The sequence below is a fragment of the Setaria viridis genome, chromosome 1 (assembly GCF_005286985.2).
Source record: "Setaria viridis chromosome 1, Setaria_viridis_v4.0, whole genome shotgun sequence".
NCBI lineage: Eukaryota > Viridiplantae > Streptophyta > Magnoliopsida > Poales > Poaceae > Setaria > Setaria viridis.
In genome coordinates, this window is record NC_048263.2 from 5970484 (window position 1) to 5996360 (window position 25877).

General features: G+C 45.3%; 2 protein-coding genes across 2 annotated transcripts; one reads left to right on the plus strand and one right to left on the minus strand.

Annotated features, from left to right (window-relative positions):
* Positions 1-3308: 3308 nt before the first annotated feature.
* On the minus strand, positions 3309-6662 carry LOC117841720 (squamosa promoter-binding-like protein 5). The gene is made up of 3 exons (XM_034722202.2): positions 5770-6662; positions 4610-4788; positions 3309-3994 (listed from the first exon to the last, which is right to left on the minus strand). The coding sequence occupies exons 1-3, from the start codon at positions 6510-6512 to the stop codon at positions 3627-3629; spliced, it is 1290 nt and encodes a 429-aa protein (XP_034578093.1). The 5' UTR covers positions 6513-6662; the 3' UTR covers positions 3309-3626.
* A 14458-nt stretch (positions 6663-21120) lies between these two features.
* On the plus strand, positions 21121-25753 carry LOC117843909 (putative glucose-6-phosphate 1-epimerase). The gene is made up of 9 exons (XM_034724667.2): positions 21121-21409; positions 22792-22866; positions 23225-23281; positions 23366-23523; positions 23639-23779; positions 24205-24307; positions 24390-24489; positions 24652-24895; positions 25411-25753. Exons 1-8 carry the CDS (start codon positions 21200-21202, stop codon positions 24870-24872), a joined length of 1065 nt encoding a protein of 354 aa, XP_034580558.1. The 5' UTR covers positions 21121-21199; the 3' UTR covers positions 24873-24895; positions 25411-25753.
* Positions 25754-25877: the final 124 nt, after the last annotated feature.

The following is a 25877-nucleotide window of genomic DNA, read 5'->3' on the forward strand; positions in this document are numbered from 1 at the left end:
TATAGAAAAGGGGAAAATGATTAGAAGAAAGGAAGTTCGTGAACTTAATTGCAGTCATGCATGCCCCTGTTTCAGAGCAACTTTAGAAATATCCCCTATTCGTTAACTAAGGAAGGGTTTGTGATGGTGAATCTAGTTATGTAAGTTTCATGTAACATATGTAAATATTCATACCTTTAAGCAATCAAATTTTTAAAAGGTTGACAACACACATTCTAGGATTTTTTTTCCGATAAGGGAAGATTTTATTAATCAAGATTGTTACATCGAATTGATACAAAGATCTTGAAGTACTTCCGGCCTTTGCACAACTAGGATATACATATGCCTAAAAAGCAAATAAAAGTCCGGCGCATTAACAACATTCAATCCGATGACTAGACTGCCACCCATGTACCGGTAAAAAACTTCTTGGCCACTGCTCCAAACGCTTGAGACGCTGCTGTGCTGCTGTAACCAAGTCCGGAGTAGATGGCAATTGAGATAGACCCACACCCATGGCCATCGCCCATATGTACGTACGTGGATCCAAACCGGCCGGGGAGATAGGGGGTGCAGCTAAGACCTAGCTACGCACTCGTATCCGAATTCCAAACCGTTCTCCAGGGCTACCCGTGCGTAGCATCTTTCCCGCTTCACAACAGAACAGATCCACACATATATTCCGCTAAATTGTACTACTCCACCGTGTCAGCTCGCTGCATCTACTAGCTCTAGCTTACTACGACGCAGCTCCTGCATGGCTGCATATATGGTCGGCTCGGCTCGGCTCTTGCCTCTTGGACGTACGGCCCACGAGTCTGCTAGACTACTACACGACGCGATATATGTGTGCGTCCATATATCTCTCGCCAGCTTTGCTGTCTAGTCTAGGGTATGTTAAGCCTACACAACAAACTAGCGTGCTTTAAACCACATGTCCTTTTTGGACCGTATTGCTCGAGATTCGAACGAGTGGAGTGGAGGACGACGCATCTCGCATGTAACTCCGGATTGATCTAGTCATTATATATTACTCCACAATCTAAAAGTAGATACCGTTTTTAGCTCATAGCTATCTATTGTTATTAGTTGTAGGTTCGTCGGTGACATATCCATCGACAACAAGTTGAAACGTCAAGGGTAACTTCCTAAAAGTATTACGGCCCATTCTCTCATGAAATAACAGGGGTAAGGTACATGTGTACGCGCGCGTTTATAGAGGTGTGAGTGTGCATACATACTGTATGTATATGAGTGCTTGCCCCTGTTTTGGGAAACGACAACCATTGTTTACTTTTACGTATTGTAAAAGATTAGTATTCAAAGTTGTATTTTTATTATCATGTCGATATCCTAAACGATACTTCCTCCATACTAAAATAAGTGATCTTTTAGAAAATTTCAGACAAAATATATAGTCAGGATACAAAACATCCTACGTGCTCCTAATAAATTTGTTTAGTTGGTTTTGATGATCAGGATGTTTGTAGATTTCCGGAATGTGGGCATGTATGTGATTAACTCATCACCTCCAATCGAATAGAGGCTTCTCCGGCTCCCAATAATCCCATGACTCGTGAGTCGGGAGGGCCGGGGTGCCAAATTTAATGTGTGCGTCTCACTTAAGCTTGTCTAAAACTTACAAATTTTGCACTTTTCCATGCATGTGTGTTCTCTCTCCTGCAAGCCATGCTTTTCCTTTTCTCCTTTGCATCCTTCTCTCCGGCGCACACTACGTATAATGATGGCATTAGCGCGCAGGTTTTTTCCGACGTCGCGAAGGAAGAGAAATCATAGGGGAGGGAGTGGATTCTTTTTTCCCTCCAAAACGTACAGATGTAGAAACCTTTCCTCTGGAAAGGAATTGTTGAATCCTCCGTTCCAAACACTTGTACAGTAGCAAAAACTATAGGAATCTGATTCCTACAAAATTCCTTTGAAAATACTCCATTCCAAACAGGCCCTAATTATTACTATTGATGCAGAGGTACTCCTTCCATCCCAAATTAGTCTAGATACACCACATTTGCTATGCACCTATATATATAGGTATATCTAGATACATATCAAAAGTAATGTATCTAGAAGAACTAAAATAAATAGTAATTTGTGATGGAAAGAGTAGTATGGTATAATCCATGCCGGTGAGAGCCCCAGCTAGCCCCTCTTGGATTCTCTCCGGGTCCGCCACTCGGGCTAGCTTAACTTGCAACAATGAATCCATGCGAGCATGGCAGATCGCTCGATTCGATTCCGGCTACCTGGTCCCGGGCCCTTGATTGTACTTTCCTCTTTATTAATTCCTATTAATTTGGATCCATAATGACCTCTCTTATTACAAGTCTACTGCTACAGCGATCGACGTCGTAATAAATGCATGTGAGAGGGTCCCAACCTTTAATGCTCGCGGCCTAATCATAGTGAAAGATCGCGCGTCTTTTTCGATCTGATCCGGTGTTCAGAACAGTAATGGGAATGAAACGTTTCTTCATGATTTAGGATTGCAGCGTGATCGGGACATAGGATTTATTCCACATTTGTGACTAGTCATTCATTCAACAAATCAGGGCGCGGCAGTACAAACGCACCTTTTTTTCAAAATGCGTACGTCGTTAAAATAGTTTGTCACGTTTCAAAATCTTGTTAAATTTCATCTATCAACTTACGGAGTAGATTGTTAAATTTAGTTCCATATCGAAAACTGATGAGAGGATCGGGAAGCGCAACATATGAGAGGATCGTGCTAATGTTGTAGGTTGAGTTAGACCCGATACCTTGATTCATTTTGGCTCCACGGACTTGAGTGTGGTGGGATGCTAGCTCATGGCCGGAATATACTGCACATACTAACAAGATTTTAAGATTTACAAGCTTTTTGCTGGAGAGAGCACCGAAGCAGGGCCCATGCATATACAGGAATAAAACTGTTTAGGCCTGTCCAGAATGCAAACATTTCTTGGTGATTACTCTACCTAGAAATTGACTTGTTTCCGTCCATATATATAATTGCAGAAAAGTTCTATTAAATTCTAATTGCACATGTGTTCTTTCGATTCGTGGCATGAATGTAATATCAACATATACTATTTGGTGAAGAAGTAATATCATCAGATTGTACGTGGAAGTTAAGGCAAATTTGCAGACGAACTCAAGGGTAAAGGCCATGTCTTGTCCTAAACACTATGCATGCATTCACAGAGGGAGAGTTCTTGTGTAAGGACTAATTACTTCGAGCTCCGCCAGACAACTTCTTCATGGACAAGCAAGTGATTCTTATCTGTATCAAGACTCAATGTAAGAAGAGCTAGATAACCAAGAAACACAACTAATACATGCATGCAGCCATGCACCATAAACCCCAAATTAGTAAATTAACACACATACACATAATGTACATTTACCAAAAGGAAAAAATATTAATACACCTGCACCTGCATATCCCATTCAGTAAAAGTCCACCACTAGCTATAGCTAAAGTACTGTAACACAGTAAAAAGAAAAAGGCTAGGTAGTAGCTAGCTACTGTGGTGCAACAAACCTAGCTAGGCGTTGTTCCTTTCTCTCACGTCATGCATCTCATAATGCAGCGACGCTATAGACTTTTCCTCCTCCTTTAACGTACGTGTGCGTTTGCACGCATCGCACTAGATGAAGTCCACCTCGAAGAAACCGTTGCAGCCGCCGTTCTGCTGATCATCTGACGCCGACGAGCACGACAAGATGTTGCCGCCGCCGCCGTCGAGCTGGTTCTGAGCCTGCTGCTGCATCACAAGTGAGGTCATGAAGCGGCGATGCTCTTCGTCGTCGTCACGGCGGCCTTGCACCTGCCGCATCAGCATGGAGTCCAGACCGCCGTCGTCGTCCTTGTCGTCGTGCAGCGGCAGCGCGGCCAGAGACAGGGACGTCGGCTCCGCCGCCGCGCTGCTCGGCTGGCCATTGTCCATGGCGTCGAGGCAGCTGACGCCGCTGCCGTTCGGCGAGATGGCCGTCGACTTGGCTGCTGCCGTGGAACCTGCTCGTCGTCGTACATACAATGATGATAGGCACGTCAGCATCCAAAAGGGCTTTGCGAAAGTCTATAATGATCGAAGCAAGCACATTGCGGAATATTTCTGATAACAAGTAGGAGCTGGTTGGGCTTTGCATCTAGCTATATAGTGTAGGAGTAGAGTTGATCCCACACACGTACGTCGAAACTTTGGCGCCATGCATGCATGAGTGCATGTACGTCAGGCCAGAATTCTAGGTGCAGAGATGCATGGCATTTGGTCGAACTAACGTTGTAAAGTGCTTGCACATCGACTGTACTTATAATCATCATAACTTAACATTGTTGTTGCATCTTGCCATGATGTCTTTATGCTGATCGGTGTATGTATCTGTGTTGGTAAAATCATGCATTATTAGATTTGGGCTCTTGAACCTAGAAATTCGATTCAGAGCTCAGATCTAAACCTAAAATGTTTCAAATTTTAAAATATACTTCAAATGGTCCCTGCACAAAGTGCCGTTGATTAATCACCACCTTAATTAGTTTCGATGAGGATTGAGGATTATATATGCAGGATTCATGCTGACATCAGATCGAGCCAGCTTATTAATTAGTTCAGGGCTTCAGGCTTCTTACTCTTGTGATGATCACTGTTGCAGGAGGTGGTGATGCAAGTAGTGTCCGCTCTCTTTGGCGGCGGCGAGGAGTACTTGCCCGCCTGTGCCCCGGCCGGCTTCCGGCGGCGGCGGTTGTGCTCGGTGAGCCGCTTCCGGCAGCTCCTCTTGGCCTCGTCAAACTCGGCGAGCACATGAAACCTAGCAAAGGCGCCATGAAATAAACAAAGCAATATGTGACTGCAATGTCCGTATACACATGCTGACATGCACGTATAAATAATATATACGCATACGTGCCACGTGCCACGTGTGCATGCGTATATGTGTACGAGACGACTACTATACGTATACGTATATGGCCGGCTGCAATGATGAGTGTGTGGTCAATGCTGGGATGGGATGGGATGCGCATCATCTGAAACGAAACGATCGCCGGCGTCAGTCGTGAAAGTGAAACAGCGAGCTGACTGCTGACTCGACAGGCTGCAGCCTTTCCCACTGGCCGGTTTCTCCCCCCCACCCCAAGTAACTTTCCTTGGCTCCATGCATGCATTAACTGTTTTGTTGCTAGCTAGCACGGAGCCTGTTTGAAAGAAGCGATCCAGGGAGAAAGAGAGGTGAACAGTGCCGCGCAGGGTAGCAGTATTGGCTGCGTCCATGATTGCACCCTGCATGCATGCTTGCATGATATCTTGGAAAGGAAGACCACTCTACAGTCTACACTGCATGTCATACGCTAGAGACATCGTGTGTTCAGGACTTCAGGCAGCCATCCCATGCATGCATACGCCACATCAGAGCTAGACCACTCTTTTATTTTCGAAAACAGTAAACACTTTGGACCGAACATGAATTTGACCACATAATCTATCCGAGCCATTTATTTTTGAATCAGTGTTGAGATATATGGGTGAAAAGTACATGTGAGATTAGATAGTGAATTAATGGTTGGATGGAGAGAAATTAAGGAGTGTACGTAGTTTTACATTTTTCACCTTAGAACACAAAATACAGAACACGTGCACTCACTCCTATGAGTATCAATAGGTATATAACTCTTTCATACGAGTTAGCGTGCTTTGCTTAGTTTTTTTATCGCGTGTACTAGCACGTGCTCGATCGTGTATGCAGGTATGCATGTGCATGCAGGGGAGGGACGTAGTTAACGTAACGACGTACCTGCTGCACTGCTGGCAGAAGCGCTGCTGCTTGCCGGCGGCGGCGACGGCGGCGGCCTTAGCGTGGAACTCGCAGACCTTGTGGCGGCGGTGGTAGTGCTTGGCGGCGGAGAGGTCGGCCTTGCAGCCCTCGGCCTGGCACCGCGGCGGCTGCTGGTGGTGGTGGTGCGCGGCGCCGAGCCCCAGGCCAAGCACGCCCATGCCGAGTCCCATGCCCATGCCCACGCCGTCAACGAGCCGGGCGGACCGCGTCAGCAGCCGGTCCACGGCGAGCACGTCGGCGGGGGAGAAGTAGGTGCGCCGCCCGAGGTTCAGCCCGATCGTCCCGCCGCCGCCGTCCACGAGGGCCCCGCCGCCGCCGTCCTCCCGCTTCAGGAACGCCGCCGCCCCTCCCGCACCACCGAAAGGATGGTACATCTCCGCCGCTGTCGGCACGCCCAGGAGCGACGTCGTCAGCAGCGGCAGCTGCAGCGACGGCGGCGCCAGCGGCAGGCTCGCGGGCGGGAGGAGGCCCGGCTCTTGGAACGGGAAGCCGCCCGCAGCGGCGGCGGCAGAAAGATCGAAGCTGTCGTAGAGGTTGCTGTGGTGCTGGAGCAGCGGCCTCTCAACGCTGGGCATGGCCATGGCTCCGGCGTCGAAGCCGACGACGTAGGGCTGCTGCGCCTGCATGGCCCCGAAGCAGAAGTCGACGTCGTTGGCTGGCGCGGCCATGGCGTTGGTGTTCATCATCCTGCTGCTCATCATGGCTGGGTGCGCAGGGGCAGGGGCAGGGGCGGTGGAGCACAGGAAATGGAAGCAGTGGGGGTCGACTCTCTGGGTGGTTAAAAAGGCTCGATCTACGGCAGTGCAGAGAGAGGAGACATTACTGCATGTGTTGGATAGGGAGAGAGAGAGAGAGAGAGAAGTCACCAGCAAGTGAGTAACACCTAGAGGTTAGAGGTCTCTCTCTAGCCAAATCCCTTTTGGTGAAACACACACCCTCTCTCAAGCCGTTTTGGTGAAAAACTCTCTGCGAGCGTACAGTGTTCGTGTTGGTACGTGTTACGTGGCCACATGCATGGTAACATCTTGAAGCTCGCGCACGTACGTACGGCCACGTTTGGCGCAGGATCGGGTGGTGGGCCGGGTATAATGCATGGGCTTTTGTCATGTTACCCACCAGCTCGATCAGATCAGAAAGGCGATGGCGACTCCGGTCGGGGCGGGGTGCGGTGGGGGCGTGCCATGGCTTTTCTGCTTCTTCCGACCGGCGCACAACCGAAACACATGAAGCTAGGCGAGCAGTCGTGCTGTGCAGAGATCATGCATGCATGCCATCACTGCCGGGCCCTTCAGTTCAGGAGTCACGCGGCCGGCCAATATGATGATTGGCGCGCGCGCTAACAATGTTCCTCGTGCAAAATTTTACTGCCCCATGCATGCATGCACATATGGGGGCTGTTTGGTTTCAGCCTAACAGGCAGCTACAAGGTAGCAATCTGAAACTCAGGCCAACAAGGTCCAGATTTAATTGCGGATTCGTCAAATCCGATTTAAAGTCATAGACATATTGGTGCATTTTTTTCGTAAAATTGATCAAAGTTAGAGAAGCTTGATTTGAAACGAAACTAAAACGGCCTGCATTTCTATAGTGGGAAAGGAGTAGCTGATATTGTAGCTAGTTTATTTGCTCTGGAGTCTGGATGATTCAGCTCGATTTGATCTTATAAGTAGCTGCTGCTAGTAGTAAGGAAAATGTGTTCTGCTGGCCACGTATATGACGCGCCCTGTGTTTCCTTGCTTTGCACTACTGAAGCACAGGATTAGCATAGTCGTGCCCATAATGTCCATAACTACGCACTTAATATGCTGCCGCGGCAAAACATGTACTCTACCACACATAATTGCTGTAATTAATCTAACGACATCCAACATCATAACTAGGTAGTTATTGTCCATAGCTGCCGTCGCCACAGAACAAAATGAGACACACTAGGGAGTTACTGTCCCTGTTAATGAGAAATATAATGACAATGTTTGCTCTGTTAATGTGCATACTACACTCACTAAGAGCAGTTCTAACCCTCCACTTCAACAGGTGTCCATATAATTAATTAGGGTGCCACATAAGCAAAAGTCTGATGTGGCAATGGAATTAATGAGGAGAGCGGAGAAAATAGGAGGAAACCGTTGTCGGTGTTTTATACCGGCAACCCACCTAGGGAGTAACCAAGGTGGTGTTTTGTACGGTGGGTGTCGTCGAGAATCAAGGAGTCGATGATGACGCAAGGAACATGATTTAGACAAGTTCGGGCTGCTAGATCGCGTAATACCCTACGTCCTGTGTGGATTGTATTGATGAGTTGTGTTGTGTTCTGCTTAGATGAGCTGCCGATCTAGGTACTCTTGCCCTCCTTTATATACTCTAGGGGGCAGGAGAACTAGTCGGATTACAAGGAGGAGTCATAGCAGGAGTACTCAGTATGAGTCCTAGTCGGATTATAGGGGAATCTTAGTAGGAGTACGATTTCTTCCTTCCTTGCGGGTACTGGGGATCTATCCCCGTCAAGCCCTCGAGCGCTTCATAGTCGAATACAACAGTCTTCGAGTAGTCTTAAGATATTCGGCGAGTAGTCTTGGTGCTTTTCGAGTACTTCGTCTGCATCTTCAAAGTTTCTCAAGGCTGCCATGAGGCTATGATGTGCTCAAAGCCTTTGATCATCTTGATATTGTAGTCTTCATATATGGAGGGCGGTGAAAGTCGCACTCCATATGGAGTAGCCCCCGAGCCTTAGGTTGAATCCAAGAATCAAGCTGAGGGTCAAAATCTTGAATCTTCTTCTTTCAGCTTGAAAGAAATCTTAGGTGTAGCTTATTTGCCCCCGAGCCTTGAATTGATTGAGTAATCAACTCAAGGATCTCGAATCTTCACTCAGATCATCATCTGAGTAGTCTCACAGCGACCAGCCCCCGAGCTTATGCGCTAGGTGAGCCGTAGGAGCCTCGTCGAGTAGTATTAGCACTTAGCCCTCGAGCTTGAGTAGTTATTTGCACTTAGCCCCCGAGCTTGGAAGCTAGCTGAGCTATTGGAGATATTCCGAGTAGTGATTGGCGCTTAGCCCCCGAGCCTGGGAACTAGTCTGTGCCTTCGAAGGTACGCTTAGTGTCGTCGCTGAAGCTCGATCTAAAAGAAAAGATGCATACATTATGTAGCATTTTTGTAGGATATTGAAACTGCTGAAATTTGTTCAGTGATCAATATGAAAGTTGTGTGTCATGCTCTTATCTCGGTCATATTCTTCCCAAGTAGTTAGCCTGTTACGCTTAGGCTCTCAGTCTCTGGGTAGCCGTTGCCACTGCATGTGTGAGATCTTCGTCTCGTATACGCGTATGGGCTTAGGCGTGACAGATGTGCTTGAAGCTTTCACGAGTTAAGGCGTATTCTGCTCGAGAAGATTAGTGACCTTAAGAGAAGACAAAAGTGAGTAGTCGTTGTTGCAATAAAAAGAAAGCGTGATTGCGCGCAAGAGTTTGCTGCCCTCCGACGAGTAGAGCGCATGTTGTGTGCAAGAGTTCGACGAGTAGAGCGCGTGTGGTGCGCAAGAGTTTGCTGCCCCCCAGCGAGTAGAGCGCGCGTTGTGCGCGAGAGGAAAGCAAGCTGGAAAATAGTTGGAAAAGAGACTTAGCTTGATTCGTGGACGACAGTTGACAAAGCCGTGGCGGTCGTTGACGAAGCCAATTAGCCGGAGTTGATTCCGACTAGTTGTCGAGGGTGCGAGACCCGCCCTTGACTAGTTTTCTAGTCGAGATAAGGAGTCAAAGTTGTTATCGACAAAGCCACGACAGTTGCTGGTGAAGCCAGCTAGTTGGAATCAATTCCGACTAGTTGTCGATGGTGTGAAGTCTGCCCCAACTAGTTTTCTAGTCGAGACGAGTAGTTGAAGTAGTCCCTGGCGAGTCGCCAGTCGAAGTAGTTGTCGGCGAGCGTCGTGACGTAGTCGTAGTCATCGGCGAGCGTCGTGATGTAGTCGTAGTCATCGGCGAGCATCGCGACGTAGTCGGAGTAATCGTCGGCGAGCGTTGTGATGTAGTCGGAGTAGTCGTCTTCGACTAGTAACTAGTCGAGACGATTAGTCGAAGTTGTCGCCGGATAGTTGTATCCGAGTTGTCAACTGACTCTAGTCTGGATTGGACTTCGAGTAAGGATTGCTTGATGGACCGCGGTTGCATTGCGGAGTCCGAATGGAACACAACTTGGAGTTGTAGTCGGTCTGCACGGTGACTTGATTGCCAGCTCACGCGGACTAATTCTAGCCGTGGTCAAGTCCGAGTTGTAGTCGAACTCGGTGTTTGAACAGATCGAAATTGTTGATTTTCTCGACGAGTTCTTCTGCTTCTTGTCGAACAGAGTTTTCGTCGAGATGCTTCTTCTCGTGGTTGTTGATGATGCAGCGTTGGAAGGATCCAGCACCGTCAGCGATGCAAAGCCAGGAGCCGAAGACGAAGGTTGCGCCCGCTTCGAAAAGCGAATGCCGACTTGATGATGACTGGTGCATCAATCTCGCGCGGAGAAACTCGGAGACTTCCCCTACCTGGCACGCCAGCTGTCGGTGTTTTATACCGGCAACCCACCTAGGGAGTACCCAAGGTGGTGTTTTGTGCGGTTGATGTCGTCGAGAATCAAGAGTCGATGGTGATGCAAGGAACATGATTTAGATAGGTTCGGGCCATCTAGATCGTGTAATACACTACGTCCTATGTGTGGATTGTATTGATGAGTTGTGTTGCGTTCTGCTTAGATGAGCTGTCGATCTAGGTACTCGGTATGAGTCCTAGTCGGATTATAGGGGAATCCTAGTAGGAGTCCAACTTCTTCCTTCCTTGCGGGTACTGGGGATCTATCCCCATCAACCGTGTCTCATGCACGACCTGGTGTCCGCTCGGTATCTAACGGGTATCCAGATTAGGGATACCCTAAACCATCGGTAAACCTGGGCAAAGAAAGGATTAGGAAACAAAGCTAATTGGGCCGAACGAGAGACCGCTGCCATCACCGCCCGACTAGCTGACAGTGCCAGAGGTTGAAGCCCAAGAATCGAGAGGAACATGCCACTAGGCTGACCCAAGATGCCACGCAAGGGTCGAGGTGTAATGATGGGCCAGACTTATTATGCCCCTAAGACGGAGCTAGGCCTGCCCGATGTGATAGCCGCAGCCGAGCTCGTGTGGGCTGAGGCGAGGAAGCGTGGGCCGACCAATCGGGCGCACCGTTTTCCGTGCCCAAAGGGGTAGGACAACCGCCTAGGACAAACATCCCCAGTCAGGAATGGCGTTGTGGCATTATTCCAGATCGTACCCGGTCAAGCACGCTCGATTCACCATCATGACGGTACCAGGTGAAGTGACCGGGGCAGCCCCCCCCCCCCCCCGATACGTGTAGGGCCAGGTTCGACAACCGATGCGGCCAGAAGAGCGGGTCCCGGATGAAGGTTTCAATGGAGATCAAGCAGAAGAAGCCTCGACTGAAGGACAGGCCCCACAACAACCACTCAGAGGAGAACGCCCGAGTGAATGGGGATCCCACGACGACCAACAGTATAATCCTCCCTATGAGCCGTGTATATAAGTACATGGGGGACGAGAGAGGGGATTCGACCCCAAGTAGAACACGCGCGTACCGTTTGTAACCTCCTAGTACAACCTTGAGCTCTTGAGCCCGGGAATAAAGAATTCGCATCACGAACTGGATGTAGGGTAAATTGCCTGAATCAGTATAAATCTCCTGTGTCTCACAAGCTAACCCATCCAAGGATTCACACGGCAAATCTTCACTAGTTGATGCTACTACACGGTATCCAACGCTGAGACACAACTTAGGTACTATAGTTTCTTAACCCGATGTCTTTCTGATATGGCAACGTAGAAACTGACCATAGACATTATGGGTTGGGACTAGCCTGAAATACTCTTTCACATCGTTATTCTAATTAATGTCCATAAAATAATTTCAAGCGCGTCGACCGACGACGGAGGAGACATGATATTGTTTCATACTCCTTGTAGAACACTTAAGAAACATCCCCAACGTGTTTTTTTTTCAAACCTTTTGATTCAGCTATTTATAGATACAAAATCTCGTTATAGACGGTTAGTTGTATCTCATATTCAAGTGGGAGACTGGGAGTGTGGGGGCCGTGCTTCTGATCTGAATTTGGATGGACATGATTGGATCGGAATTGAATAAATACACTAGATTCGTTCTGCGCACAAATCCTACCAACAGTTGGCCGGAGCAAATAGACTTCTGCATTCATCATGGCAACCGAATTAACATCAGTAACAACCTTTCCTTAACCAGAACGGTGAGCAACACAAATTCATTCGGAAATGAGAAATTAAAGCATGGATATGCTTATTGCATCATCCTTCTAAATTTTTACCCCACACGCCCTCGTACGAACCTAATAATAACCTGTCGTTCGATGTGGTAATAACTAGCTGGTAAGCTTAGAGCCAGCCAGCCTGCTATAGGGTAAATTCAGAAGGTATTCATCATGTGTCCTTGTGCATCAAAGCAAATTAAAACATTGACATGAATAACGAGAGCATCGAGCGTATGCAAAAGACATGGGTAAACCTGTACTTAACTTGAGATGAAAACGGGCATGGCATGTGCTTGCACGTACACGTACGCTTGCACTGCACACCAAGGCCAGCTTGGTTGCAGGGAATGATCGTGCCCGTATAGGGCCGTACACATACGTGTGTACGTGCCGATAGCTTAATTACGACAACGATTGGGCCCCCCGGTACGGTATCCATGCGTAGCCTGCTAGATACTGTACCCTCGTAAGCCGTGCATTAATTTTTCTGTGCTATAGTATATACTACGTGTAGCGTACTAACATAGCATCACAAATGGAATGGCATTACTGTTCATGAGTTTTATCAGTAGATGTGGGCAAGTGTAGTCCAGGAGCGAGAGGGGTGAAACGACGATCGATTTGACGTCTTACAACAAGCCAAGGGGGTATTCAAGTGATCATGGAGGTACTTACTGCCTAGTAGGACAAACTTATGTAGTTTTAGTTGTAGTTTTTGTCCTATAAGTCGTTCTGGTTTTACTTAGTGCCTATTACATTGTTTTAGTTTGGTTCTAAGTTAAAATCTTTTAACTTTAACCAAATTTATGTAAAAAAAAATACCCGCATCTATAATACGAAATTATTTGTTATCTTTATCATAATATATCTTAATAGTGCATTTATTAAATATTTGTAGATGTTAATATACTTTCTGCTTCGTCAAAGTAAAAAAATTGACCGAACAAAATTTTCAATGGCGAATTTTTTCAAATTGAAACAACCCATATACTTCCTCCATTCCAAATTGTAGGTTGTTTTGCCTTTACTAGATTCATAGATGTTGCTATACACTTACATATACACTATATCTAGATACGTAGCAAAATGTATGACAAACGACCTACATTTTGGAATAGAGGAAGTATTTCTTAAGAGTGGAACGGACGGAGCACGAGATGCAATGGCTTGGGAAACAGCTAGCTGAATCACTAGGACCAGGCTCTAGCTACTAGTAGCTCGGTAGCTAGGTGTAGGAGGTGATTAAAGAGTCCATATTAATTCGTGCTTATATGGAAAAACTCGTGTGGGTAATGAATGAGATGTCTCCTAAATAAATTTACCTTGAATGAGAAGTACGAGATAAAGTTAGGCTTAGGTATCCATACCCTTTTCCCAAATCCACAACCACTTCAAATAGGAAGGGTATGGGTATAAAATTATATGCTCATTAGAAATGGGGAGGATACAATTAATCAATTGGATATATTAATTATCCATTGGATATGAGTAGAATTGGGGAGGGTAAGGAGCGTATAACAATTATTTGGATTTGGGTGTGAACAAGAGTTGGTTTGTCTGTACCCTCCCCAGTGGCACGTCTAGATAATAATTATTTGGATTTGGGTGTGAACAGGAGTGGGTTTTCCCGTACCCTCCCATATGGCACGTCTAGATAAAGTGGTGTGTAAGAACCAAAGAATATCTACATATAGAGGCCTCTAGTTAAGGGAGAACCATCAAACTTAACTAATAATAAAGAAAAGACTAAATTCATCACAGTCTAATTGCATTTATGCCTTCAATTGTTATATCTAGTTCAACTATAAGGGTATATAAATGTCGCTTTGATGGTTTATCTATGAAAGTATCTCTTATTATCACGAATGCTTAAGTATCTATGGGGATATGATGGTAATTTTCTCGTTTTCTACTACAGAAAAGCTCTTAAACAAGACCTAATAACTGTGTTACCTCTCTTCACTCTCCTCCACATAAAACAATTGATGACATGCATTGTAACTTGGATGTAACTTTAGAGAGAAACAATGTACTACTTAATGTTGTGTTTGAAGAAACCTATCAATGTGCAAAACACCACTTATTTGTGACTGAAGGGTTTTTGACATTTAATCTAACCATTTAGGTAGTAAGTGTCTAACTATCTCAGCCTTCTTAGCCAGTGTGTATAGCCACGTTTGGATCCCACCAGCCAAAGTTTAGCTGCCCAGCTACACAGCTAAACTTTAATTGGGTGGTAGGTAAGACACTAGCTAAACTTTAGCTAAGATCTAAACAAGTTTTCAACTAAAAGTTTAGATGGGATCCAAAGGGTCTGTATCTTCGGGCCTGTTTGGGAAGGGCGTGTTAAAATTTAACAGGGTGTTAAACTTTAACACCCTCAAATGAGGTGTTAAACTTTAGTATCTTGAGGTGTTTGGATGATCTGTTAAAATTTAACACCTTAGGTTGTAATTAACAACTTTACCCCTCATTACTCCTCTCAATGGCAGTCAAATACCCCTTCTTCCTTCTTCTCCTTCCTCCTCCTTCCTTCTTCCTCCTTTCCTGCGCCTACCGCCTCCGGCCCCACCCCCTGCTCAGTCCACGCCGTGCCCGGCGCCGGCGCCGGCGCTGCCGGCCGCACCGTCAGCCCCTCCCCTACGCCTGCCGCCTCCGGCCCCGCCCCGCCGCCGGCGTCCCCTACCACGGCACCAGCGGCCGCGCCCGCCCGAGCCCCCAACGCCACCACCGCGCCGCCCGCCAGTCCCCACACCACCGGATCGGCCTCGCCCGCGCCCGCGCGAGGCCGCCCGCGCGAGCCCGCCGCCTGCCGCCCAGCGCGGCATCCCGGTGTAGGAGCGGCGCGGACCGGCGGTGGCGGGCATAGCGGCGGCGCGCGATGGGCGGACTGGCGGTGGCGCGCGACGTGCGGATCGGGGAAGGAAGATGGGGGCAGCGGAGGAGAGAGAAGAGGAGAGAGAGGGGGGCAACCAGGGAATAAGTGGGGAGGGGGACCACTTTTAACACCTTTAGCACATTTTAACACCCCCTCCATGTGTTTATGAAAAGAGAGGTGTTAAATTTTAACACTTCATCTTTAACACTTGTGTTTGGTAGCCAAGGTGTTAAAAATGTGTTAAAAGGGGGGTGTTAAACTTTAACACCCCCTTCCCAAACAGGCCCTTCATCTCCGCTATCAGTATTCCTCTTGCTCTCTGGCTTGCTAACACAAAACACTTGATTTTGTGTGAAGCAAAATAACTCCATCACATGGAACACACCAGCAAGCACATCATCCCTTAATTTAATGCATGTTCTTGATTTTTTTTCAAATGAGAGAGACAGGCAACTTAATGATAGGTGACGATGCACTCATTACCGTGGGATCTTGCTTTATCAAGAGGCTACATCGTTGGCGCCATGCATGCATATACTACTACTACTACACGGCATTGCATTGCATTAACGTGGCATGGATCACGTAAGGATATGCAAATTAACTCCGGCGCTGTTGATGCAAATGGGAGTAATGGCGTGTACTGTTAGTACGTGCGGCAGCTGGTACCGGCAGAATTAACCAGGGTTTCAATGTCCCACGACGATACGTGCAAGAAGCAATCTCAACAGTGCAACGTTACTAACCCGCTAGTGCAGTAAAATTGCCAATAATAGATACTCCTTCCGTTCCAAATTATAGATCGTTTTGACATTTCTGTTTATTATACATCTAGATATATATTATGTCTAAATTTATAGAAAAATTATAAACCTAGAAATGCCAAAACAACCTATAATTTGGGACGGAGGGAGTAGTAAATAGATAACCTCTCCAATAGTGTCTAACTATATAATTTTTTTTTACTAATATGAGCTGACATGTAATAGGGATGTTCATTGTTTGCACGTGTACGAGTGAGAATGCATTGTAGACTGACTACTAACCCCTACTCCGATCCATTTCAAAATCAGATTAAGGAGAGCAATTAATTAAAAACCTAAAAGTATTCATTTACGGTGTCCCGTTAAATATGTGGTTGAAGGTCCAAATTTTTTTCATGAAATCAAATTAAACATGAATGGACACCTACATGCATGTTAAATTTTTACCGCCAGCCCCCTGCCAAATGTATTTACATGCAAATAAATGCAGTTTTTTTTTATGACAGTTAGAACTCATAAATACCAATCTCTCTCTCTCTCTCTCTCTCTTCATTTTCTCCGCCATGTTGATCAAAATCTCTTTAATGTTGATAACTTATAGCTAGCCGGCACTATATATAAACCTTAACATCTTAATGCATGCACTGTAGCACAAGGACGCCTCATTAATTTATTGCCTGCTTACTTCAATTAAATCAAAATTGGGCGCGCGAAAGACACGGCGCGTCGTACCGCGCATTTGCAGTTCCGGATCGGCGTGGCAGTTCAAAACTTTTACTGATTTGCGTGCGTCCAGAGATTGATGAACTGCTTTTTGCCAGGATGCACATGATGTGTGTTCTTGAGTTGATGTGTGTTGTTGCTGGCGAGCCCAACAGATATATATCGCATAATCTCTTCATTCTAAATTATAGGTCGTTTTGGCTTTATTAAATTCATTGATTTTGTTATGCATTCAGATATACCCTATGTCTAGATGCATAATAATGGGCCTGCTCGCTTCTGCTTGTTGTAGCTGTTTGGCTGCGGCTGTACAGCCAATCAACAAGCAGCAGCAGTACATTTTTTCGAACAGTTGCAGCTGCAGCGTTACATAAAAATCACTACCGAACACAGCTAATATCTATACATCTAGAAAAACCAAAACGTTATATAACGTATATAATGAAGTGCAAATCAGACCGACCGATTCGACCGACCGGTGGGAGAAATCGATCACACGAGGCATTCGTTCACTCGTACGCGCGTCATCAGGCGGGATGAGACGAGCGTTGAAGCGCTGAGTTCGCAGCAGAGTTCTTTGCTGAATCGCTGGCACTGCTGATCGAGGAGCACTATACTCTGTTCGACCGCGTCGCATGCGTCTTGACGAGTAGCAGTTTGTTTTGAAGCTGCGCGTAGATTTCTGTATCGATCGATCGAGCTCCCATTCACTGCATCTGAATGCATCGTCGTCGTCGTCTCTGACTGAGCCGGCTATCGTCTCTGACTCTCTGCAAGTGCCACGAGCCCATTTTCGGGCATTGCAGGCAGGCACTGTGTCGATTGGTCGATTTAATTCCTCAGCTAGGATGAAGTCTGCCTATATTATACATACAATAAATACTGTTCATTGATCGTCAGGGTCAGGCCAAGTAGTCAGAACTAACACAAAGCTGGGTCGAGGGCATGCCTGATCGATCCATCCATCCCATTATGAATGCCCATGCACTGCTCCTCCGGTCAGCACCGAGCGCAGTTGCTCAGCGATGGCCGAACTTTGTGTCAGCGCGTGGCTGTTTGGCGATCAATATGCAGATACGAATATATTATGGTTGCAAAAGATACAGATTAGGATTGTCAGAGCTGGTTGGCACATACACAGATTACGCCTGTGCACGTTAATATATTTCAGTGTCGTGTGCACGTAAGATTCTACTCTGGATCCTTTAGTTCTGACAAATTAGCAGCTAAATTAGTGGTAGGCAGAGACCGCTAACAAGTGCTAGTTAAGCTGATAGTAGCTATTAGCTACTCCCTCCGCTTTGAATTGCATATTATTTTAGTTTTTTAATTCATAATTTTTATTATGCATATATATATACACACACTATATGATATACACAAGTAAAAATTATGAATGCTAAAATGATCTGCAATTCGGGACGGAGGGGTCCTATCTATACTGGATCTACGAAAAAAAAAACTCCAGCTAGTTCGTCATCTCTGCTGTTTGGCTGGACCAGCTGATCAGGTTTTTAGGACTGATATGATGATGAGATAAGAGGGATGTCGGACCGCACGTACGGATGCGCTAGCTAGAGAGAGATTCTTCGCTCAGCTGCAGCCTGCAGGCCTATGTGAGCATGTGCACACGTATACGGTGGAGGGGTGTGTGGCTAGCTAGTGCGCGAGTCATATGGCCGTAGCTAGCAGGTAGCATAGCAGTCATTCATATAGTCTTCAGAGCTGCTACTACCATGCCGGCGGGTACACTAGAGAAACGACGACGCTGGCAGCGGCAGCTAGCTCGCTGCGATCAGAACCGGCCGGCTCAGGCGAGCAGATCGCCGACCGCGGGCTCAGGCGGCGCTCGCGTTGTGTTCCGGCCGTGACGCCGGCGATGATTGGCGCGCGGCGGCTGGTAGTCCCTATTAGCTACGTCAAGGGATTGGCGCTGGCTGCAGGCCGGATCCACGAATCCATCGACCGATCGCCAGGCACCGCATGGATAATGCAGCTCCGATGATCATTCGATTCAAGCGTGCGATCTCCGCAATTTAGTGCTCGGCTGGCTCATTAATAGGCGCAGCAGTTATCCTACCATGTGCTAATGCGCCCGCTAGGAGCGTGGCCCTGGCCCTGGAGTGATCTGATCGAGCGCTTGTTTGATGTGTGGGGAAGAGAACGAGAAGGACCAAAACTCCAAGAGCACACGCTGCATGCACGTACGGCAGGGTCTGTCTGATGCTGTCTCTCTCTCTCTCTCTCTGAAAATCTGGTTTCTGTTTTTCTCCGACGATTCTAGTGCGAATTGAACTGAATTTTAGTAGCATCATGAAATTAAACTAGTACAAAAGGTACCGTAAAAAGTTTTACGTTCCAAACATTATTACCGGGCTGGTACGACAGGTCAACCATGACGCGCCTGAGATTTCCACCACCTTAACCTCATGCGGCCAGTGATGACTTGGGGGTGATAGAGTTGCTCCTTGGGTACATTTTGCGGTCTGAAGCAGAGTACGATTCGGTGGGTGCTGATTGGCAGGCAGCCGCTGCGCCTGCGCTCCTCTGGGAATTCAACGCGTCCCTGCAGCGGACTGATCGAGCCGGTCATCTCCTGTGGTCTCTGCTCTCGCCCCGTAGCTAGCGAGCGAGCTAGAGCTACAGGGCACCTAGCTGTGGCCGATCAGAAATTCAGAATGGAGATGGGCCCTCTCTGCTAGCCCATCCTTTTCTCGCTCCGATAGTCCGATCCGTGCCCAGCTTTTGCTACGATCTCGCGATCAATCCAGCACACCAAGGACGGAGGAGTTCAGAGGAGACTGAGCATACTACAGCTTTTTACCTTTTCACCGAGTCGGAATTCTGCGCTGCAGTAATTTCTCTCTCTATCTTTGCTACCTAGGCCGGCCTTGTTTAGTTACTCCAAAATCCATTATGTAAAAAGAAGATTCCCCATCACATCAAATTTACGGTACATACATGGAGTACTGAATGTAGACGAAATAAAAAACTAATTGCACAATTTGGTTGTACTTTGCGAGACGAATCTTTTAAGCCTAATTAGTCAATAATTGGGCAATAATTTACAAATACAAACGAAACGCTACAGTGACTAAACAGGCCCTACCTGCAGTAAGAAATTAGCGTCGTCATATCGTTGACTACTGTTATGTTTTGGCCACCATTCTGTGTGCTACCATGCAAAAGTCACCGAGCTACTACTACCCACTGCCCACTGGGCCGAGAAAAAAAAAATCGACGGCCATGGGTTCTTCTGCTAGCCTGCTATTAGACCAGAGCCGTTTCCGGGACACTGTAGCTAGCATTCACTTCTTGGGCTCTTGGCGCTGGCAACATAGCAGGTAGGGACGAAAGCTCGGAAATATTTGAAAAATTCTCATTATCATTTCCTACCCACAATCTTTTACTTGAAAACCAAATCAGCAATAATAAGTCCGGAAATAATAGTGGTATGGTATATCGAAAATGGAATCATCGGATCGAAAACATACTGATATCGTTTGAAACCGATAACTCGAATCAAAAGCTGTGCACGCGTGATTACGCATGACGAGAATAATTCCAATAACCAAAGATCATATATTCATACACCATGACAATGCAGAAAACAAGAAAAATAATAAGGATGGGGGTCCATTTTCATGTGCAGAAAAAAAGGAACAAGAATTAATTTGGGAAAGGAAAAAAAATAGAAGAACGTGGCCGGATTAATAATTTCCATGTGCAGCCGGCTGCACACGACTACAGGGTTCGATCGAATGCACTCCGTGCGGGATGGCAAGCACGTACTGTGCAGCGCTCACCCAAATCCGGCCCACACATGAGCTGTGCTTTTGGGCCATTTTGGGCCTCAATGTTTAAGGTCTGGGCCTTCTTGGAAATTCAAAATTTCAACCAAAACTTTCCGAGTAAAAACGATCATTCGGTGGTATCCCATTTCGTTTCCAACAGTTTTTTTTTTCACCGTGGTATTGTTCCGAGGCATTTCACAGTCTCTCATATTCTGCATATAAACGATCCTTGTCGATCGAAAATTTCCATCGTCGTTTTCACCCCTAGTAGCCTCCAATCCCAAATATATACTATATTTTACCTTGGACACACGAATTAAGGCTTTTAAAAAAACTGTGGAAAAATCGTACACGTTATGGCCCCCAGACTCGAGATTTGCGTGCAACACATTCTCCATAATAAAATGTTTTTCTTGACGTTTCGCTCTAGTTGCAACTTTCCATTTTTCTCATGCATGAAGACCCTGCAATGTTCTATAACTGATCACTACTTGTCAGGCAACTCGAGCAGATTTAAATATTCGATGGACTCTGAAATATTATATATAGGTTCTGTTTGGATCCATGGACTAATTTTAGTCTTGCACTTTTAACTTAAAATTTAACTCTTAGGATCCAAACAGGAGGGCTAAAAGTGACAAATAACTAAACTTTGGGAGCTAAATTTTAACTCCCAAAGAGACCTTAAAAGGAGCTAAAAGTGCTCCTGGACACTCCATACCCCTGCTAAGCACTTTAAATCCCACAGCCCCTTTTCGCTTTTATTTTTTATAAGAATTTGATGAGCTAGCTATATGGATTTTTCACAACCAACAGTAAGCGGAAAGCGTACTTGTAAAAGCGCTTCATGAGATGTGATGCATTCTCTTCGCTCACACTTGCTGGCTGGCCGCTTTGCCGCCGCCTATAAATGAGCCTTTCCCACGAACAAAGGAAATTCCCCAGTTCCCTCCACTTCATCTCCTCGCCGTCGCCCGTCGGAGCCGAAGGTTCGACCCGGCGCTTCCTCGCCGTCGGAGACCGACGAATGGCCGGGACGGCGTCCGTGGAGCGCGTGAAGGACCGCGCCACAGGCCTCGACAAGTTCGTCCTCCGCGAGGCCCGGGGCAGCTCCGTCGAGGTCAGGTCACCCCTTCCGCCGCCTCACCGTCACCTGATCACCTCTATCGAAATCTCTATTCCTCGATTGTGTTCTTCGCAAAAATTATCCGGTCTTAATCATCGTTCCGCGCCGTCCTACAAATTGATTTCGCTTCGTTATATTACAGAACTCTGCCAGCAGTCTCGATCGCGGTAGGGTAAATGGGTGGTTAGAATTTGGAGGAATTGTATTTTTTTCGGTAAATGAGAGTTATTAGAGGGATGGCCGTAATGGTCATAGGGTGGTCAAGGAACAGTACGTGTTGTGAGTTGTGACCATGTAGTGGGGAGGTAGGTTGGCCAGAGGCAGCGCCAACCTAGTGTTTGACCCTTCGCTTATCGATGGATCATTTCGCTCTCCATAAATTATTATCGGTTGATTTGATCGTTCAGCAATCTGGATACATGGTTGGCCGTGGGTGGGTTTCCGTGATGCTTTCTTTCAGCTGCGGTTTGGGCTGGACTAGTTAATATTTGTTTTTTTCCCGATAGCATTTTGTATTTCTTTGGTCAATTTTTTTTGTCTCCACCCATAGCTACTTGGTCATGGTTGGACATTGTCCAAAAAAAAATATTTAAAATATTTTGATGCATATGCAGAAATATAGTTTCTGAATACGCAGAAGGGTCAGGCCTGGCATATTCCGGGAAAAAAAAGAATGGTCATGTCACGTCTTTTTGGTTTATCTGCCTCTGTTTTATGTTAAGGTTCTGGAGACAGCTAGATAGCTTACGGGTTTTATATCCTATCAGGATATTGACCTGACACTCGTGGCATGTCACATTGGTGTGGAACTGTGGATAACTGAACATTTCCTTTGATCAAAACCATCAGCGTCCACACTCTGCTAGACTGGAAGTTTTCTTCTATAATCTATACAATCTATAATAAAAGATTGGATGGCTAGTAATAAGGCCCATTTTGTTCATAGTTTGCTTTTTGGCACCAGCTTACTTTTCTTTGTCTAACACAAAGTATGACCTTACTAGTGTGTAAACTGTTCAACTCCAACAATTGTTATGTAAGAACTAGAGGTCCAAATAACAGATTATATCTTATCTTTCCAACAATCATAATTCAGCTGGGCCCTGAGATACAAGTCTATCTTGATTTTGATCAGCTTCTGAAAAATCAACGTGAAAGTGAAAAGAACAATAAAACTACTAGAATTCTTTACCTAATTAATGCAGTGGTCATTGCTTGCTTATTCTCTGGCCATCGACGCAAGAATATATGGACATTTCAGCCATAGTCATAAGTTGGCCAAAACTGTTTTTACTTTTGACGCTCATCTTGGAAGTGATATTATCCCTCAACAAGCATCTGGCATCCTCTCAGTTTTTATTTTCAACTGTTAACAGGTATATCTATATGGAGGTCAAGTGACATTTTGGAAAAATAACTTCGGTCACCAACTGCTTTTTGTCAGTAACAAGGTATTCAGACCTTTTAGTTTCAGCAACAACATTTGTGTATGCCTAGATGGATATTTCATGGGATGATAGCTCTTTAGAATGTTTTATGTTTGTCCTTATTTTATTATATCAGGTGCTATTCTTCATTTTGTTATCATGTTGGCATTGGACAATGTTAGGAGTAGGCTATCATTTTTAACTCTTTAACCTTCAGCATTATGTTACGTCAATACCAATGCTAGACGATCCACTGGTAATAGAAGGTTCTATATTAAGTCTGCTTTCCTTTTATTCAAAGTGCTGCAAGTTTCCACAATGTACATGTGGTTTGAGTTTGACTCCATCACTAGTAATTATAAATTTCAATTTTTTTTGCCAGGCTACTTTTAAACCGCCAAAAGCAATTCGTGGTGGCATCCAAATTTGCTTCCCTCAAGTATGGTCATCAAGCTGTTATAGTCATGTTTCCCTTGAAAGCAGTTTGTCTAGTAACACCCAGATTAACAATTCCATCTTGCAGTTAGGTAGCCATGGAGCTCTTGAACAGCATGGATTTGCAAGGAACCAATACTGGAGTGTCGATGAAAGTCCACCTCCTTTTCCAGTTGCTACTTCCAATTGCCATATTGACTTGATACTCAAGTCGTCTCAAGAGGATTTGAAGATCTGGCCCCATAGGTCACCATCTAGTTAATCATTGAATTATCCAATTGCTATGTCAGATAAAAAGTACCACTATATTCATCTGGCCTCCCCCACTGAACTAACTGTGTTCATCGTTCATGATTTGCAGTTATGAATTTCGTCTGAGAGTTGCTCTTAGTCCAAGGGGAGATCTTATCCTCACATCTCGAATAAAAAATGTCAGCTCTGATGGCAAGCCATTCCAATTTACATTTGCATACCATACCTACTTTTCGGTATCTGATATCAGGTACATTGCAAAATGGTATTTTGCATAAAGTTATTTTCAGTATTTCTTACGGTTCCTTGAGTGTAAAAAGACGGATAACTGATAGGAAACTTGCTTCAATACTGAGTGATGTTGATTTTTTTTCCTCGAACATGAGTGATGTTTTTTTAGGAACTGATGAATTTCTCACCTTCAGATTCAGGCTCTGAGTTATTATTGTTATGTTGCAATGAAATCTAAATCCTTTTCTTTTGGAAAACAAAGAGATTGTATACGAGGAACTTCTTACCTTTGAATACAAACCTCAGACACTACAACCTTACCTTGTGCTTTATGAATAGACCATATTGTTCCTGCGAAAAGATTGTTCAGTCCACCAGATAGATATACATGGAACATTGGCTAATTTCTGTTTCAATTCCCTGAAATATGTTTTCACATTCCAGTGAAGTGCGGGTTGAAGGTTTGGAGACCTTGGACTATCTTGACAACTTGCAATCCAAGAATCGTTGTACTGAACAAGGAGATGCAGTTGTATTTGAGTCTGAAGTAAGATTGTGTTCTACTAAACTTCATGGTTTGATGCCATTTCAGTGCCAATGAAACTCTAATTATGTTCATGTTGAACAAGGTGGACAAGATATATTTGAGTGCTCCACCAAAGATTGTCATCATTGATCATGAGAAGAAAAGAACGTTAGTTTTGAGGAAAGAGGGACTTCCAGATGTTGGTGAGTTAGGCCAATTCTTTCTCACATTACAATCTTGATCTGTGGTTCCTCGAAAAAAAATCTTGATCTGTGAAATTCTGTCTCCAAACTATGCCCAGCTATTGCTTTTGATCTCTTTTTTCATTCTCATGGTATAAATTGTTGCCACTGCTCATTTTGCAGTCGTTTGGAACCCTTGGGACAAGAAGGCCAAAGCAATGCCAGATTTCGGGGATGATGAATACAAAAACATGCTATGCGTAGGGGCTGCAGCTATTGAGAAGCCAATTACTTTAAAGCCAGGTAAAGAGTGGCTAGGGACGCAGGAAATTTCCGCTGTACCATCCAGTTACAGCAGTGGACAATTGGATCCTGAAGTGATTCGTCGGATGCACACAATCTAAGCTTCTCGATGATTTCCTCATATGTGAGTATTCTGGAACTTACTCTGAGTCCTTGTGTCAGATTAGCAAATAAATTGTGAACCACAATCTGGTCTAAAATTATAAAGCCACTCATTTACTTGTAAAACCCTTTATAACATAGATGGTGGAAAATAATTCATGATTAAAAATGGGCATGTAGTCACGAAACAGTCTCTACATGAGCTCATGTATAACACTTTGGTCCTTGTTACAGGATAGCTGATAGCTGGTAATTATACAATGCTTAATGTAAACATTCTTCCTTACATGCCAATCAATGTCAACAGTTCTTCAAACCAACTATACCTAGCTTTAGTAGCTGTCTGGCCAAGATTGACATACTTTTGCTTCCGCTAACTCCAACTAAGCTACTACGATATTTCCCTAGATCTTAGTTACACGTGGTTTCTCCCGAGAGCTAAAAGTATGTGGATTTTTTCAAAACTGTTCTTGTTTCAAATGATCTCTGGTAACTGTAGTTTTCTTCCATTTTCTAAGTTACAGTATTTTGCTGCAGGAAGACTCCCGCGACTCTGAATTTGATAATTTTGAAATCTTGTCCGTGGACTTCTAAGTTTCTGTTTTCCTGTCCAATTCCAAAGTAGCCTGTGGTTTTTCTAGAGCAACATTGGGATTGAAGTTACCATGTGTTCATACTAAAAAAAGATGGAGAATTTTTCATCCATGTTTACGGCCAGAGGGGACATTCTGTATCAGTCATGTATACCAATATACCATACGGCTTTGATTTTTCTTTTCTGGAACCGCGTTTGTATTGCATTGCAAAGGGAGCCAAGTTTGTACTGCCTGTGGCAAACAAAAATATTACGACATTAATTTTGAGGCTGTATTGTACCGTAGGGGTGTTTGGATCTTGGAGCTAAAGTTTAGTCCGTGTCACATCGAATATTCGGAGACTAATTAGAAGGATTAAATATGAGTTAATTATAAAAGTAATTACACAGATGGAAGCTAAATGACGAG

Coding starts and splice junctions, on each gene's coding strand:
- LOC117841720 (XM_034722202.2), bottom strand. CDS start 6,512: ATGATGAGCAGCAGGATGATGAACACCAACGCCATGGCCGCGCCAGCC. Junction 4,789..5,769: donor TTCTGCCAGCAGTGCAGCAG/GTACGTCGTTAC, acceptor CGCCTTTGCTAG/GTTTCATGTGCTCGCCGAGT. Junction 3,995..4,609: donor CAACAGTGATCATCACAAGA/GTAAGAAGCCTG, acceptor GACGACGAGCAG/GTTCCACGGCAGCAGCCAAG.
- LOC117843909 (XM_034724667.2), top strand. CDS start 21,200: ATGAGCCTTTCCCACGAACAAAGGAAATTCCCCAGTTCCCTCCACTTC. Junction 24,308..24,389: donor CAGTTGTATTTGAGTCTGAA/GTAAGATTGTGT, acceptor ATGTTGAACAAG/GTGGACAAGATATATTTGAG. Junction 24,490..24,651: donor AGAGGGACTTCCAGATGTTG/GTGAGTTAGGCC, acceptor CTCATTTTGCAG/TCGTTTGGAACCCTTGGGAC.